This window comes from Haematobia irritans, chromosome 2, assembly GCF_050003625.1.
Source record: "Haematobia irritans isolate KBUSLIRL chromosome 2, ASM5000362v1, whole genome shotgun sequence".
NCBI classification, from domain to species: domain Eukaryota; kingdom Metazoa; phylum Arthropoda; class Insecta; order Diptera; family Muscidae; genus Haematobia; species Haematobia irritans.
The window spans coordinates 131,508,978-131,525,986 of NC_134398.1; the positions used below are offsets into that span (position 1 = coordinate 131,508,978).

Here is a 17,009-nt window from a genome sequence, read left to right on the forward strand (position 1 = left end):
GAGTCAATTGGATTAAACTGCCATTGAAAATGGGTCTAAAATATGAAACATTCTACCATATTTCCCCTACTCTGGCATACATATATATGGGAGCTATATCTAAATATGAACCGATTTTGACCAAATTTGACATGCATAGTTAGACAAATAAACCTGCTATCTCAGCAAAAATTTTGCATATCTTACGAAAGCCCCAAAATATTTGGCTGCCCGAAATTTTGAGAAAATACGTTAATAAATACGTCAATTATGACCAGATCGGTGATAAATATATATGACAGCTATATCTCAATCTGAACCGATTTTTCAAAATCAATAGCGATTGTCTTTGAACCAATATAAAGCTCTGTGCCAAATTTGAGGACGATCGGACTTAAAGTGCGAGCTGTACTTTGCACACAAAAGTACATATACAGACAGACGGACAGACGGACATGGCTAAATCGACTCAGCATTTAATTCTAAGGCGATCGGTATACTAAACGATGGGTCTCAGACTTTTCTTTCTTGGCGTTACATACAAATGCACAAACTTATTATACCCTGTGCCACAGTAGTGGTGAAGGGTATAAAAATTAAATAAATAACTAATAAGCATACACTTTGACTACAATAAATTTGCAAAAAATTTGCTATCATATGAATAATTGGTGTTCCATAATCAACCCATATTACATAATATTTTACTTTTTCTGTTTCAAGTCCAGCAAATACACTCCAAAAAATTACTTGCATCCAAAGGCAAAGTATTATTGTAAAAAAGTCATTTTTCAGAAAGCTCTCTTGCTCTCAAAGTAGGCTCTATAAAATGAAAGTTGGGTGTCAAGTCCCCATCCTCTGATATGTAAACAAAACTATTCATGGAAAAATAAATGCCATTATTTATGTATGTTATATAAAATGCCAGTGTTTCTTTAATTTAATTTGCCTTGACTCAAGGATATACAACCTTTTGCAAAATTTCAAAAATCGGCGTCCTAAATTTGAGAAAAAATATCTTAATTAAATACTAATCACAAAGTTCTTAATCAATATTTTGAAAATTGCGTAACCCAAAATTTAGGTTGCACTACAACCATAATCATATTTAGTCAATGTTTTTCAGTATAGAGATCTAAAGTTAATAGGTTTTTGTTTAATTTGCCTTGAGTCAAGGATATACAACCTTTTGCAAAATTTCAAAAATCGGCGTCCTAAATTTGAGAAAAAATATCTTAATTAAATACTAATCACAAAGTTCTTAATCAATATTCTGAAAATTGCGTAACCCAAAATTTAGGTTGCACTACAACCATAATCATATTTAGTCAATGTTTTTCAGTATAGAGATCTAAAGTTAATAGGTTTTTGTATCAGTGTACGTATTTTTATAAAGTTTCTTAAATTTTTTAAATATATATGCCAAACTTCTTAGAAATTAAATAAATCTGTCTGTTGATTACAAGAATACACCTACAGACCGACATTGAGACGATATTCCAAGGGGACTGTGTAATATAATTATAAATATCATTTCCAAACTTTTTTAAAACCACTAATATTATTAATATAAATAAAAGATTTCGCAACGATGATTCTAATATATGGGATGAGTGATAAATCTCTGAATGACCAAAAACCACATGCTGCTAGAATTCAATTGATCTGAATACACCCAGATTTTTATTCGGAAAACACTTCCAAAGACTAAGAACCATCTACTCTTATATCATAAACTCTCAATAAAGAGCATCCTTGAATGGATTGGTGAACCACAAATATCTATATCTTAAATAACAAAAATAAGAAACTCGTAAAATAATAACCAAAACCAAACAATCAAGAAATCTGATTAGCATAACAAATAATTCAAACGTAGATTTCGTTTAACGGATATTTGAAAAATGGAATTCAGACGAAGAAAACCGCCAACCATTCAGCAATTCAGACCGAAACAAAAACAGCTAGTGCTTGTTTTGCCCAAGTATGGAAAAATAACACCACCACAAGTATCCAAATACACAAATTCACGCACATATACAAGAAGATGTCTAAGACAAGTTTTTGTCGCCGTTTTGTCATCTTTGACTTGGCTCTTGAATGGTATTTGGCCAAAACCACCTCGAATAACAGACTGTGGGTTTTAACGAGCATCCAAAATGTGTGTCATCTATGTATTAAGATAAACCAGTGTGATGATATCATCGCTACTACAACCATCATCATCAAACCAAGCACTCGATGATCACTCAAAATACCAAATTTGAAAATTGAATTTTAATTAGTCACTGAGTTTTAATTTAAATATGATTTAAGCATTTCTTCTTCTTCAATAAATTCGCAGAAAAACCTGCCTATGATTTTAAAGTCGTTTATCTTATGTCTCGTATATGGCAAAGAATATCATTTCTTGTGTGGTAATGTGCAAAAAAGTTCCATCTTGGCCTTTTCAATCCGAATTTCTCTTTGGATTTATGAATTAATGAAAAAGAAAAAATACTTTCTTACAACTGGCATAATGACTTAACCATGGGAACGTATATAATTTATGTTCTTGATGGAGCTGTATTGTATGTCCCACTGACATAAAATTTAGTAGAATAGAAATAAATTTAAAATTTAATATCAAACCTGAGAAAATTCTATTTAAAGTAAATCTTGACGCAAACAATATTTTACAATATTTTCAGTTATCTAAGTAAATTTGTGCATTTATTTATTTTTAGGTTTTAAGATAGTAGTTGACTATGATTTTGAAATACTTGAATATCGAATTGAATATTGCCAGGATCCTCTAAATTATTATTTCATTACACCGCGATTTAATTTGGTTCCATTTTCGTCTTTTGTATATCTACCCAGCAAAAAAAAAATGGAAGTTGTTCCAAAGGCACACCTTTAAAAGCACTTGTAAAATTGTCCTCCCAAAGATGATCTCTATTTTAACTACACAGGAAGTTCTTTTAATACAATTTTTATAACTCTTTTTTTCATATTTTAAATGGGTAATTTTATTTTATTATAATATATATTTTTCTCAAATAGGTTAAAAACAGAGTAAGAATTAATAAAATGGTATAAATTATTAAAATTTTGCCGAAAAAAAAATTCAATATACAAAAGGTGGGAATTTTTTAAAATATTTAAGGTCAAACGTTTCAGACAAGCGTTAGAATGCATTAAAATTTATTTATTTGGCAAAATGCAAATTCAGTGCAACGGCTGTTGAAATAGTGAAAATCCGTCCTATGACAGGTCCATGTTAAATTCATCCCTTCTACGCCAATTTTACACAATTTTCGGATCCAAAACGAGCATTTGCACTACTTTTTTTGCGACGCTTTTTTTCTGGGTAGTCTATCATTAACAAGTAAGATAAAGTAACAGCAGTGACCCGACCCGATCGAAGCTCATACACTATGGTACTCGTAATCCGGTCGATTTCAGGGATTTGAATTCTAAGCTACCCAGATCATTTTCAATCTTCAGCCTGACTTTTAAATCTTCACTTTTTAAGGCGCTCATTTTTTGAAATTCACCTACGTGGGTAGAAAAAAAAACACTTTCCGTGTATTTAAGAATTCGAATAAAAATATTAAATTTTCATATTTCTCATCATTAAATAGATGACCAGACAGGCACAAAAGACGAGATTAACACTAGAACCCTTCTTCAGACTTTGTGTCTACCACTATATATGTGGGGTTTATATCAATATCTTTCATAGACAAATCTTCACACAGGTCAAAAATTTTTTGCTCTGACTACAAACTAGTCTATAATATAAATAATAAATTGTGTAACTTCTACATTGTTTTTTACTTAAGTTCAATATTTTCAACATCCATGTCACCAATTTACTACTCGTATGCCAACATTTCATCAACAGTTCACCTCTGATCTATACATTTAATTTATTTATATTGCAAAATTGTCAGACAAGAAATTGTTCTTAACATTTCATACACAACTAAGACAAAGTTTGCGTCTTAAGTCTTGTATTTGCCTTGAAGAAATCTCCCCTACCTCAAGCGTTGTAGTAATAAAATACTATGACATGGTACTGTCGCTATCACTGTTGATGCTTAAAATTGCATCCCTATCTTAATGAAAGGCGCTATCTAAATATTTGACATTTTATATTCACCATATTTTCACATAAAATTATTTCATCATAATTGTATACAGCTTGTTTGTAAAGTTCTATGGATGACTTGAAAGCTCCAGCATGCAACTAGTTTTTGTCCATGTATAGGGGGAACAACCAATACCCCTAGCAACTGATAAATGATATTCTTAACCTTTGGTTTTGGCGTGTGTTTTAAATCAGTTTTTCTGTTTCTTCTTTTCGTACACTTCTTAATCAATAAAACTATTAAATTATGACCATGTCGCCCATATATACGTCATGCATATTAATGACATTTTTAGCACAGATAGCTTGGGATTTTTTCTGATAATTTTGTTGAACATCTGTTAACAAGAGCTTGTGCTATACGCATAGACATGGACACCCGCCCTTTTTGGTAATGACCGAATGGTCAATGGGCAATGTTAAACTCAAGAGTAAGGGTAGGCAAGAGTAGTCATGCATTATTAATCAAAAAAAAAACTCAAAATTGAAACAGAATCCTTTAAGATTGGTGTCGAAAGAAGAAGGCACGAAATGACTCCCAAATAAAATATACACACAATTAACTCAACTTTTGGAAAAACAAGACGCAGCAAAGACATCATTACTTCATTAAGTTTTTCTGTGATGAAGGAAAAAACTAGTTGAGCAATTCTGATTTCAAATATACTTTGGTTGCTAAAAAAATCTGTAAAATGCATTGGCTCAATTACATTCTTGGTCAATTGACTTCTTTTAAACAAGATATTGAGCATATTTGGGTATTTGTAATATATTATATCCCTACCAGTGATGGAATATGGAGCAATTAAATACTGTCAACATATAAATACCATGGACATTCAAATCGGACAACATAATTGAATTTAGCATTTGTTACAAAAATTTTCGGTTTTCAAATCCATTTGTTCAATTTATATTAATAAAATGAAAAGCAATTGAGCAAAATGCGTTTCAAATTTCTTATGATGTTTAACTATAAGTCTTTTAGCTATAATTTATTTTCATGTGCAATTGAAATACTGTACTATTCCAATTTCAACCTTTTAACAAAATTTTGGTAGGTTGACAATTCCTCAGACTTATATTGGGCATAAAGCTGAACTTTCAGTTCAATATTGAAGAAAGAAATAAAAACTCTTTTTTATCAAAAAAGTGTGGCCCTTAATAAGACCTCTAAGCGAATATACCTTAGATTAAAGCCATTTGTTAAATAACATTTAAACAGTTTTCAACAGTAGAGAATTTAGATACAATCTCATAGTGCAGGTTATATGGATTTCGCCTGAACCAAGCTATGGTTTTTCATTTAGAAAGAAGTTATTTCGCCATATAGGTTAGGTTAGGTTAGGTGGTATCCCGATTAGGCTCACTTAGACTATTCAGTCCATTGTGATACCACATTGGTGAACTTCTCTCTTATCACTGAGTGCTGCCCGATTCCATGTTGTGCTCAATGACAAGGGACCTCCTTTTTATAGCCTAGTCCGAACGGCGTTCCACATTGCAGTGAAACCACTAAGATAAGCTTTTCAAACCCTCAGAAATGTCACCAGCATTACTGAGGTGGGATAATCCACCGCTGGTGTTCGGTCGAAGCAGGAATCGAACTCACGGTGGCTCCCATATGGTATATGCAGAATAAATGTCTCCCATATGGTATATGCAGAATAAATATCTCATTTCAATGTCATATTCAAGTTTTTTGTACTACTGATCCTGTTTGCAAAGACTGTTTTATATGTTTTGATTATTAAGCCCAAGAAGAGCTGTGATGACCTCCAAGTCAAGGCACTCGTTTAGCATCAACCCACAATAAATTGTTAATTAAGATTAAAATCTTAAGCCAATCCTCAAACAAGTCTGAATCTCAGAGACATCCCATAAAATCGAAAAAATACGCCTCTTCCAAAAAGCAATTCTTCCTAGATCGCCTTTAAACGAAGCTACATATGTAGTCTAGTGATAAGTTTTGAAGTTTTCTGTTTCAGTTCATCTGATAATCTTCGGTTGTCATTTTATTTATATTTATAACGAAACCTATATAACATCATGAAGGGCACAATATAATAATTACAACAACAAAAATCACGACACCAACAACAATATGTATATATATGATCCTTTGCAGCAATCGTCAGATACTCGTACTAGTACTAACTGACTTCTTCATATTTTCTATTTACTAAATCTAGTAAAACCGGAAATTTTACGCATTTTTTTAGCCATCTATAAGAAATGTCGCTCCTCTATTTATTTATTTATTTTTTTGAAGCACTCATGCGTTTTGTGTTTTGCTGGAATCTTTAGATGACGATTGCTGTTGCCAGTTTGTATTTTTTCTTGCATATTTGTGTTAAGAGGCAGTTGCATGTTTGTTGTCTATCTATGTAACTGTCTGTTGATGTGCATATTTTTTACGCTCTCTCTCTCGCATTGAAGTGAAAAGATGATAAGTCCTACGTTATTGAATATTGTAAACTTTTATACTAAAAACAAAATATGAAAAGAGCTAAAGTCTGGAACCGAATATAGTATAGCCTATACCAAAAGGATATATGCTAATAAATGATATATAAAATAAAACATAGTTAGACAGACAGACGGACACCTTAAGCCAACTGGTGATTATGAGGTGGGAAGATCTGTCAAGAGATTTTCAAAAAAATTAATATTTAAATTGAAAGATATATGAAATTATGTCAAACAATAGAACTCACCATTTAATCTCCTCAATGTGAAACAATTATAATATGCCGCTTATAAAAGAGTGATTTATCACTACTTTAGTCATTCCAACTCATTTAATTTAATAAAAATATGAGTTGTCGCATGCCTCATATCTATAATAAAATATCTTCTAACTACATGTTTATCTATATACCTTTATCTAAAAAAAAAGCAAAACAAGTATATACGGCCGCAAGTTCGGCCAGGCCAAATCTTATGTACCCACCACCATGGATTGCGTAGAAACTTCTACGAAAGACTGTCATCCACAATCGAATTACTTGGCTTGTGGTATCTTAAAACTTTTTATTCCTGCATGGTTGTTGGATACCATATACTAACATCACGTACCAAATTTCAACCGAATGGGAAGTATTTTGCTCTTCCAAGGGGCTCTGGTGGTCAAATCTGGGGATCGGTTTATATGGGGCCTATATATAATTATGGACCGATATCGACCAATTTTTACATGGGAGTTTGAGGCCATATATTAACACCACGTACCAAATTTCAACTGAATCAGATGAATTTTGGTCTTCCAAGAGGTTCCGGAGGTCAAATCTGGTGATCGGTTTATATGGGGGCTATATATAATTATGAACCGATGTATACCAATTTTTGTATGGTTGTTAGAGACCACATACTAACACCATGCACCAAATTTCAGCCGGATCGGATGAAATTTGCTTCTCTTAGAGGCCTCGCAAACCAAATCGGGGGATCGGTTTATATGGGGGCTATATATAATTATGGACCGATGTGGACCAATTTTTGCATGGTTGTTAGAGACCATATACTGACACCATGTACCAAATTTCAGCCGGATCGGATGAAATTTGCTTCTCTTAGTGGCCTCGCAAGCCAAATCGGGGGATCGGTTTATATGGGGGCTATATATAATTATGAACCGATGTGGACCAATTTTTGCATGGTTGTTAGAGATCATATACTAACACCATGTACCAAATTTCAGCCGGATCGGATGAAATTTGCTTCTCTTAGAGGCCTCGCAAGCCAAATTTTGGGGTCCGTTTATATGGGGGCTATACGTAAAAGTGGACCGATATGGCCCATTTGCAATACCATCCGACCTACATCAATAACAACTACTTGTGCCAAGTTTCAAGTCGATAGCTTGTTTCGTTCGGAAGTTAGCGTGATTTCAACAGACGGACGGACGGACGGACGGACGGACGGACATGCTCAGATCGACTCAGAATTTCACCACGACCCAGAATATATATACTTTATGGGGTCTTAGAGCAATATTTCGATGTGTTACAAACGGAATGACAAAGTTAATATACCCCCCATCCTATGGTGGTGGGTATAAAAACAATAATGCCATCTCTCGAAACAGCAATAGATATTGATAGGCCAAACGAGTCTGTTCCTGGTTGTAAACTTTACATGGCCACTCTTCCAGACTTGAGATCGCAATATTAATGTCATTAACCTAAAATCACAATGCTCCCAAAGAAATTGAAAATGACAGATGCCTAAGTAGGTTTTCTCTGTTATGGCAAGTAAGTTTCAAATGCAAATATCAATTCCTTGCGTCCCATGATGTTGTCATGTCCCCAATAGGAAAAATGAAACTATGGCTAGTCATAGGGGCGATATACTCTATGTGTAATGTGGCTAAAAATAGAAGTTATAAAGGAAACAAAATTGTATAAAGAAAAACAAAAGGGGGGTTTCTATTTTATTCCAAAAGAAAACAAAAGATTTAAGACACAAACTCAAATAAAGCATTAACTTTATGTGCCACATATGGGAAACATTTAAAAATAAATTGATTATAATTTAATTTGAAGAACACTGGTATAAAATGAGGGAAAATAATTTATTAATGTGGACAGAGTTTTATACGAGGGTGGTCCGATAAGTCACATTACACAGGACCAGAATTTTGGAAATGTGGCAATTTACATGTATTAAATTAGGTCGGATCGTATAGGAGGATGGGCCGATAAGTACTTAGCACACATTAAGAATACAAACGTTTGGATTTATTTTACGGCAGAGTCTTCTTTTGATACCAACAGCTTACTCATGTCAAAAACTTCGATCAGGATATGACTCCGCTATGTTTTGATATTTCGATTGCATATGTTATATCATGCACCTTCAATGGGCCGTCTGCCAATACGAGATTTTAGGTGTGTTCACTTTGTCCTCAGTTGTACCCGTATCATGTACACGCACAGTTGTCGATCCCATTGGACAAAAATAAAAAAATCAAAGTTAGAAGTTTGTCAAAAAGTGTGGCGTCACTGTTTCTTATGCAAACAAGGTTTGAAAATTCACATTTGTTTTTGTTTCATTCAAATGATACGTTTCCGGAAGTAAATTTTAAAGTTTCTACCAGAGATGGTCCGATTACCAATATTTTGAGTTTTCTACTGTCAAAAAGTTGTCAACGTCGAAAACGTCAAAAAACACTTACAGGATGCTTAGATTTGATTTCAAACTATTTTATTATTATCCTAAGACATATTGAAGAATTTTAGAATTTATATTTATAATAATTTGAATTTTTTATTCAAAAGTAATTTGCAAAATTTTTCAGAGAAACTGGTATTTGATTAACTTCTGAATGCAATGCGTTTTCAAATTGTTGTAAATGTGAAAATTGCCGTGGCAAAAGTCAGATTTTCAAAGTCTTGAACCGGAAGGCATACAAAAAAGTATGAAATAATTGGTTTTAAAAACCGTATACTATACAAATTTCAATATTGTCAAATACTAAGTATTTTACGGAGGTTTGCGACGTTTTTGACGTATGGTAAAATACGTCGTAAACGTATGTCAAATACTTTACAGTTTACGACAGTCCATCTCTGGTTTCTACGCATTAAGACTAGAAGATTCTGAATTTGAAGGAATCTAAAACATCTCGTTTAAGCGCGCAAGAATATGGTAAAATAACCTTGATTTGATATATAAATTCCGCAAATTTTTAAGCCCCTTATTCGAATGAGTACGAGAAGTAAATTCTGGAAACTTATGAAGGCTCTACCAACTAGACTGATGAAAACTGTTGTGTGCCTAGAATACCACAAGATGTACAATCTCATGAAAATCGGGTAAAAAATACTGTTTTTAGAAGCCCTAGGAGTAAAATCGGGAGATTAGTCTATATGCTATACCAATATACTATGGCTATACCAAAATGTTATCAATCAATTCCATTTTTTTGTATTTTTGTCCGCCGACTCGGTGCAGCACCGACCACTGTAACACGGTTGCCACTCGAGTCGAAAATAATCAACCAAATTTTGAAAAAAAATTACCAAAAATCTACCAAACCAAAAAGTCTTGTTTTGCAATTTTTTTTTTTTTAATTTTGTCAAAAGTTTATTTCTAAAGAAAATTTTGTCAAAATTTTAATTTTATAGAAGATTTTGTCAAAATTTATGGAATTTCATGATTATCAAAATGTCTATGTTGTTATACCCTGCGCCACACTGTGGACCAGGGTATTATAAGTCACCCAGAAGGAGACGAGATAGACATATGGTGTCTTTGGCAACATTGCTCAGGGTGAGCCCCCGAGTCGATCTAGCCATGTCCGTCCGTCTGTCTGTGAACACATTTTTGTGTAAAGTCCAATCGACTTTAAATTTGTCATAAGTATGTTTTTTTGGTCAAAATAGAACCCTATTAATTTTAGAGGAAATCGGTTCAGATTTAGATATAGCTCCCATATATATTTTTCGCCCGATATGCACTTATATGGCCTCAGAAGTCAGAGTTTTACCCTATTTTGCTTGACTAGCAGTACAATTAATACTGTAGTCATGTCTGTAAAATTTTATTGAAATCGGTTAAGATTTAGATATAGCTCCCTTATATATCTTACGTCCGATTTAGACTAATATGACCTCAGAAGCCAATGTTGTACTCTGATTTACTTGAAACTTTACACAGGGAGTAGAACTAAGGTTCTGGATATGCATGCCAATTTTGGGTGAAATCCGTTCAGATTTATATATAGCTCCCATATATATGTCTTTCCCCCGATCTTCACTCATATGACAACAGGGTCAAAGTTGTAATCCGATTTAAGTAGAAATTTGCACAGGGAGTAGAATTAACACAGTAGCAATGCATGTCAAATTTGTTTGAAATCGGTTCAGATTTCGATATAGCTCCCATATATATTTTTTTCTTATTTCGTCAAAAATAACCAAAATACCCACATTTTCCTTATAAAATCGCCACTGTTAAGTCGAAAACTTGAAAAAATGACTCCAATTGTCATATACTTCTAATACATAGCTATCGACCAATTAATCATAAATACACTTTTGCAAAGTTGCCCAAAAATTGCTTCAGATTTAAATGTTTCCCATATTTTGTTACTAACATTGTGTTCCACCCCAGGGAATCAGCCGACTGAAATTTTAAGTATATAGTTTTTTTTAGAAGTCTAATAAATTTTGTCCAGATCGATTCAGATTTAAACGTATGTATAGGGGAACTAAGTCCTTTATATATAGCACCCAACATATTTTATGGATTTGATATGGCATCGAAAATGTGAATCTATAAAGTGGTGCAGGGTATAATATATTCGGCCCCGCCCGACTTTAGACTTTCCTTACTTGTTTTTATTTAAGTTGTATAAGGAAATATCAAAACTTATTCGTTATATGAAAATCACACATACATCTACAAACTTCTAAACTCTCAAGAACTCAAATCAAGAATATTGATACTCTTCAGATCTCACAAAATATGCTACATCATTGGTCACATTGCCTTCTAACATTACCAATAGTTGCTATCATTTGTAAGCGATTCACTTTAAACGGCTTTGCTATTCAAACCAAATGGGCTTACAACAATTGCCATTGTCTAAAACATCTTTAGCAAAAAAGCACACACCAAGAATTAAAAAATCGAATAAAATTCTATTCACCGTTCTTACACCTAAGAGCCTAAGCAAATAAGAGGATTTCCTGTTAAAACAATTTGTTGATGACTCTGACTGTTCAAGATGAACAAACGATAGAAAAAAATTATACAAAAATAAAACAAAAATCGAGAAAGAGAGAGAAAGAAATGGAGAGAAAAGACAGCAATTGAATAAAAAAAAACCAAACAAACAAATACTTCAGCACGAAATTTTAATTTTGTTAACATTTTAAGCACGCACTTGTGATTTAAACTGCTTGGAGAAAACACCAACCGGCAGCAACAGAAAATATAAAAACGAAGACGTTCAACTTTACCGGCTTTTTTTCGGTCGTCTTACGTGAACGCGTGGTTTATATGTTAGTTTTAAGACACTTGCTTTAAAGAAAAGTCAACACAATAGGGAAACATATTTGAAGCAGTCATACAAAAAAGAGAAAAAAGAAATTAACCATGCCCGAGAAAAAAAAACAAAATTTTTGGTATAACAAGTGAACAAACTTAAAATTCCCGCAAGAGGTTAATAAACTTACAAAAAAAGCACGTTATAAAAAATCGCCAAAAACATTTTATTAGAATTTTACCAAAAAAGAGAACAAAAGGTTCTTGCCTTTTTATTTAAAGACAGGTAATTGAACTTGAAATAAGACTTAAATGCTGATAAATCGTGATAAACAAGATTTATGGTTCAATTTTGAAACTGTAAAATAAACGCACAAATAAAAAAAAAACAATTCTAAAAGTGAAAAGTAAGTTTATGTAACATGAGTATTTGGAAAAATTTGTATCAATTGTTTGTTTGACTCATTGGAATTATTCAAGTTCGTTCAAGTGGTATAATGGTTACACCCAGAGAAGGAATATGATCACCTCAAACATGTTTTAAGAGCAAAATGTTATTTTTGGGTGGTGACCATGTAACATGGTTTTCGCAACCATGTTATTTTCTCGGAAATCATGTATCTGATCTCGGCAAGCAGGTTATATTTGACGAGAAAATAACATTTTAGTGACAAACATATTACATGGTCACCATACAAAAATAACATTTTGCTCTTGAAACATGTTTGTGGTGATCATATTCCTTCTCTGCGTGTAATCGCTGAGTTTTACACTCTGAGTGTCATGGTTACCATAAAGCTCCTTTAGAGCAGCTATATCTAAACTTGTTCTTGAGACCTGCAACCTATTTGAGTGATATATCGATTTTCTTTGCCAATCGATCGATTTGCATATCTAAATTTCAAATTTTCGATGTAGAAAACCCTTCCAGTGACTTTGATGGAATACGTTACATCCATAGAGATTTGAGTACTTCTTCTGAAACTTGATCCAACGACTTAGTGGAGTCTGATATTATATCGGATGTTATCAATGGGCTTTCGACCTGCTTTGGCTTACAAATCAAAAAGTTGAAGTTGAAAACTTTTTCATTTAAATTGTTACTATTAACCTTTTAATCAAACTGGAAACATTAAGGCAATTAGGTCGATGATTGAAATTTTTAAAATTTTCAATACAAAAACTAATTGATACAATTAACTTTTTAATTTATGGATATTTTCATTAAAACTTTATTTGAAATAATCAATTTTTTAATCAAACCAAAAAGTAATTAAAAATAGTTATAGAAAGTGATTGAAATATAGTATAATGATTAAAAATAGTTACGTTTTTAATTAAAAAACTTGTTAATGAAATCAATAAATTTTTTTTAGTTGAGTATCAACTGTGATTGATACTAGCATTTTCTTTTTTGAAGACATTTCAATTAAAAAATAATTGCATCAATTAATTTTGGGATTGAATCAGAAAAGAAATGTATGTGTATGGAGATGGATGATTCACGCCAAGTATAAAAACTTATTGATGTAAAGTTCTTCATGGGCTATGGAACATAATCTTTTCTTCTTTAGCGATTGATAAGTGTTCTTGGACTTGTCGAGGTTGGTTGTGACAGAAATTAAAACTCTAGATTAAAACGAAAATACCTAATATTTTATTCATTTTCCGTATGACAATTACATTTTTCATTTTGTATATATTAGAATAAAATGTCTAAAGTAACTCAATTTGAAAAATTATTTTTTAACAAGTAAAAATTATTTTCAAGCAAAGTGAAAGTGTTAGAGTGGTGTTGCTCCTACATGTATCGCCTGAGTTGCGCAAATATGGCCATACAACTTTTTTACAAGTTCGGCAGACTTTTTTTAAAATTGCAAATTATCAAACATTTCGTTTTAGTTTTGAATCCATAATAGACAAATTTTAAGATTGTCAATATTTTTGAAAGAAATATTTCCTCCTGACAAACGCTTGTAGGAAATTTGTAAAATCCACTAACTCTTATTCTTCTTTCAATTCTACACATTCAAGGTCTATTATGCGAAATCTTCTTTTTCTATTCAAATCCTACAGAGAACTCCCTAAAATATGGGCTTCTGTAAATACTCGTCAACAATCTTTATGTCCTCAACCTATTAGTGTCTCATTTGGAATTGTTAGCGTTAAATCAACGCCTCTTGTCTAAGAATTTTACAAAAAAATTTTGACAACAAGATATTCTTCAATTCGTCTAGGGAAGCATCGTAACCACAAATCTACAATCACATATGCGTGCAATAGCATTTTTTTTTTTGTTTTGCAAGAATACGCTTGAACTCGCTACCTTTTGCTCCTTATGGCCTGGCCCTCTTGATTTATATACACTTGTTATGCTTAAAATGCAGAGAATATCAATTTACGCAATTTTTAACAGACTTCAGGCATACAAGTTTGTTTATTTTTGTCTCGACTGGTAACAAATTTTCTTTGGTCATTCCTTTTTCTTAGGGCCATATTATGTATGACTATGGATACTGGTAACAAAAGAATAAAGGACATATATCAAATACACTGAGAGATTTTTTCTTTTTTTTTTTGTAAATATTTTAGTAGAAAATTTGTGGAGTATAAGTTGAAACGTAATTGACCGGGTAAAATCAGGGAAGTCCGCTGCCAGAGAACACAACCCTGTATGCATTTAGATATGCATACTGCACAAAACGAGCATGAATACTGACACGCATCCGTTCCAAAAATTAATTCTCTGACATTTCCTTTTAATTTTTTCAGACAAAATCACTTGCAAGCATTAACTTTTCGTCATTTGCTTTTGTATGTTTGTAAAAGGGAATTCCGCTCAAAATTTAATTACGTATTTTCGCATTTTGGTCCCAATTTGATATTTATGAGTCAAAACTTTTCTCAGAGTGTACTCTATGCCCATAGACTTATACAGCCAATAACTTTCGTCCATTCTTTGGCAACTATCAACGCACTCACACATACCATCAGATTTCGATGCTTTCTGTTTATGCCGCCTATTTTATGGCGCCCTTTTCTTACCACATATATTCCACGCATGCGCAACCGATCACCAACACACATTGGTGGAAGTGTGTTTCCGTCCAACACAATGACAGTTTGACATTGAAAAAGTGTAATTAATTAGTCATAGTTAGACACTGCTATCAATTAAGGCTGTAACAGATTTGAAGGAATGTTCATGGCCAAGGCTACTTATGCCCTTTAAACATCTTCGGAAAGTAGCCTTTGGCCATGAAGGCCGCCTTAGATGTCACAAAAGATTAACGTGAGTGAATTTGAAAAATTAAAAAAAACGAATGTATTTAACTTATTGAGCCAGTACTTGGTCATTGCAAATAACTGGCTGTGGTGATTCCTTAATTTTAGATGGAGAAGAATACCTTGAATGACTCATTAATTAAAACAAAATTTATTTCAATTGTGGAAAAAATTGTAATTGACAAATGTTTTAAATGATTTAATTTATTTTATTGCACAAAATATTTATTAATGATTCTTACTTGCTTCTTTTTTTTCTTTGCAGCAAAAATGAAAATATTTTTGCCACTAGTCACGTGGATAGTGCTACTACTCTCGAGTACGGTAAGTAAACAATAAAATTATTTTTTTCTAAGCAATGAATTATTGAAGATTTTGAGAGGATTTGTTCTATAGGAATCTGTCGGAGGGCTATACAAGAAAATAAAGCAAAAAAAACTTACTTTCCTCCGGAACGAAATTTTAGACAAACTAAATTCCTCTTCGTTTGAAAGTATTTTCTTTAGGTACAAACGAACCGGAATTTATGACAAATGAAGAAACAGCTGTATCTACTAATGTTTATTTACATCCAAAGAAAACATCATTTATTTAAAATTTCATTCCTCAGAAGAGAAAAGCCTTCTTTGACAGTGCTCAGCTAGTTAAAGTATTTTGCCCACATCCAATTAGAAATGTAACTTCAAGGTCTCCCAAAAATTCAATAGAGATATTGGTTTATAGGGAGCAAATATTAGAAAATACAGCGATTGGCGGTGAATGCTTGAAGAGAAAATGGGCTTCAGTAAATATCGTTGTCTTTATTTCAGGCGAATCTATTTCACGCCCTTCGTAACAAATTGTAATAGTTGTTTAAGTCAATTTCTGGAATAGACTTTAATTCATGCTTCATGTCGCTTTGTCCGGAGCAATATGTTACGTGCGTTTGCTCAACTGCCAGAAATCAAATCAGTATATTACGAGGCTTGTGGAAATATATTAGTTTGTATTTTTGAATCGAAAAATCAAACGAAGTAATGCAAAGGTGTAATATCGTAGAGCTATCGGTCTATGTTTACGAACACTTTAATGCGATAGATGTCACCGATAATCATATAAACAAAATTTAAGTTAAATAGTCTTATTCATTTCTGTCAGCAGTAGTAGCAAATGAAATTCCACCCATTTACGATGTATGAATGTATTACACAAAAATATAGAAGAGAGGAAGATTTCATCTTCTGTTGGTTTTTTTTTTAATTTTATCAGTCTTTTAGCCTAAAATCAAGAGTTTATAATTTCAAAATTTTTCACATACATAAACATATAACATCCTATAGAATACCATAAAGTATATTAATAAATATCTGCCAAATTGGCACATAAAAAGTTCCGTTCAAAAATCTAAAACAAACAAACATAGATGTTTTAAGTCTAATCATTTTCAATAAACAACATCCAGTAAGAAGTCAATAAACCTTTGACTGCAAACTAAGAAAAGCAAATAGTTAATGAATTTATTGTTTATATTGTGGCCATTTCCGATGAAAGATATTAAACCAAAACCCATAGACTCCGATAGAAAAGGAGCAAATCTTAAATTCAGCTCATATGTATGTAACAAAAACAAAAAAGAAAG

At 32.4% G+C, this 17,009-nt stretch overlaps 1 protein-coding gene across 1 annotated transcript in view; it reads left to right on the forward strand.

The window, feature by feature from the left end:
• Positions 1 to 17,009, forward strand: part of LOC142225068 (uncharacterized) — a 153,518-nt gene that overhangs the window by 87,855 nt on the left and 48,654 nt on the right. Inside the window, exon 3 of the mRNA XM_075294843.1 lies at positions 15,657 to 15,715. Coding sequence (XP_075150958.1) covers positions 15,662 to 15,715 — 54 coding nt within the window. The 5' untranslated portion in view covers positions 15,657 to 15,661. The remainder of the gene's footprint in view (positions 1 to 15,656; positions 15,716 to 17,009) is intronic.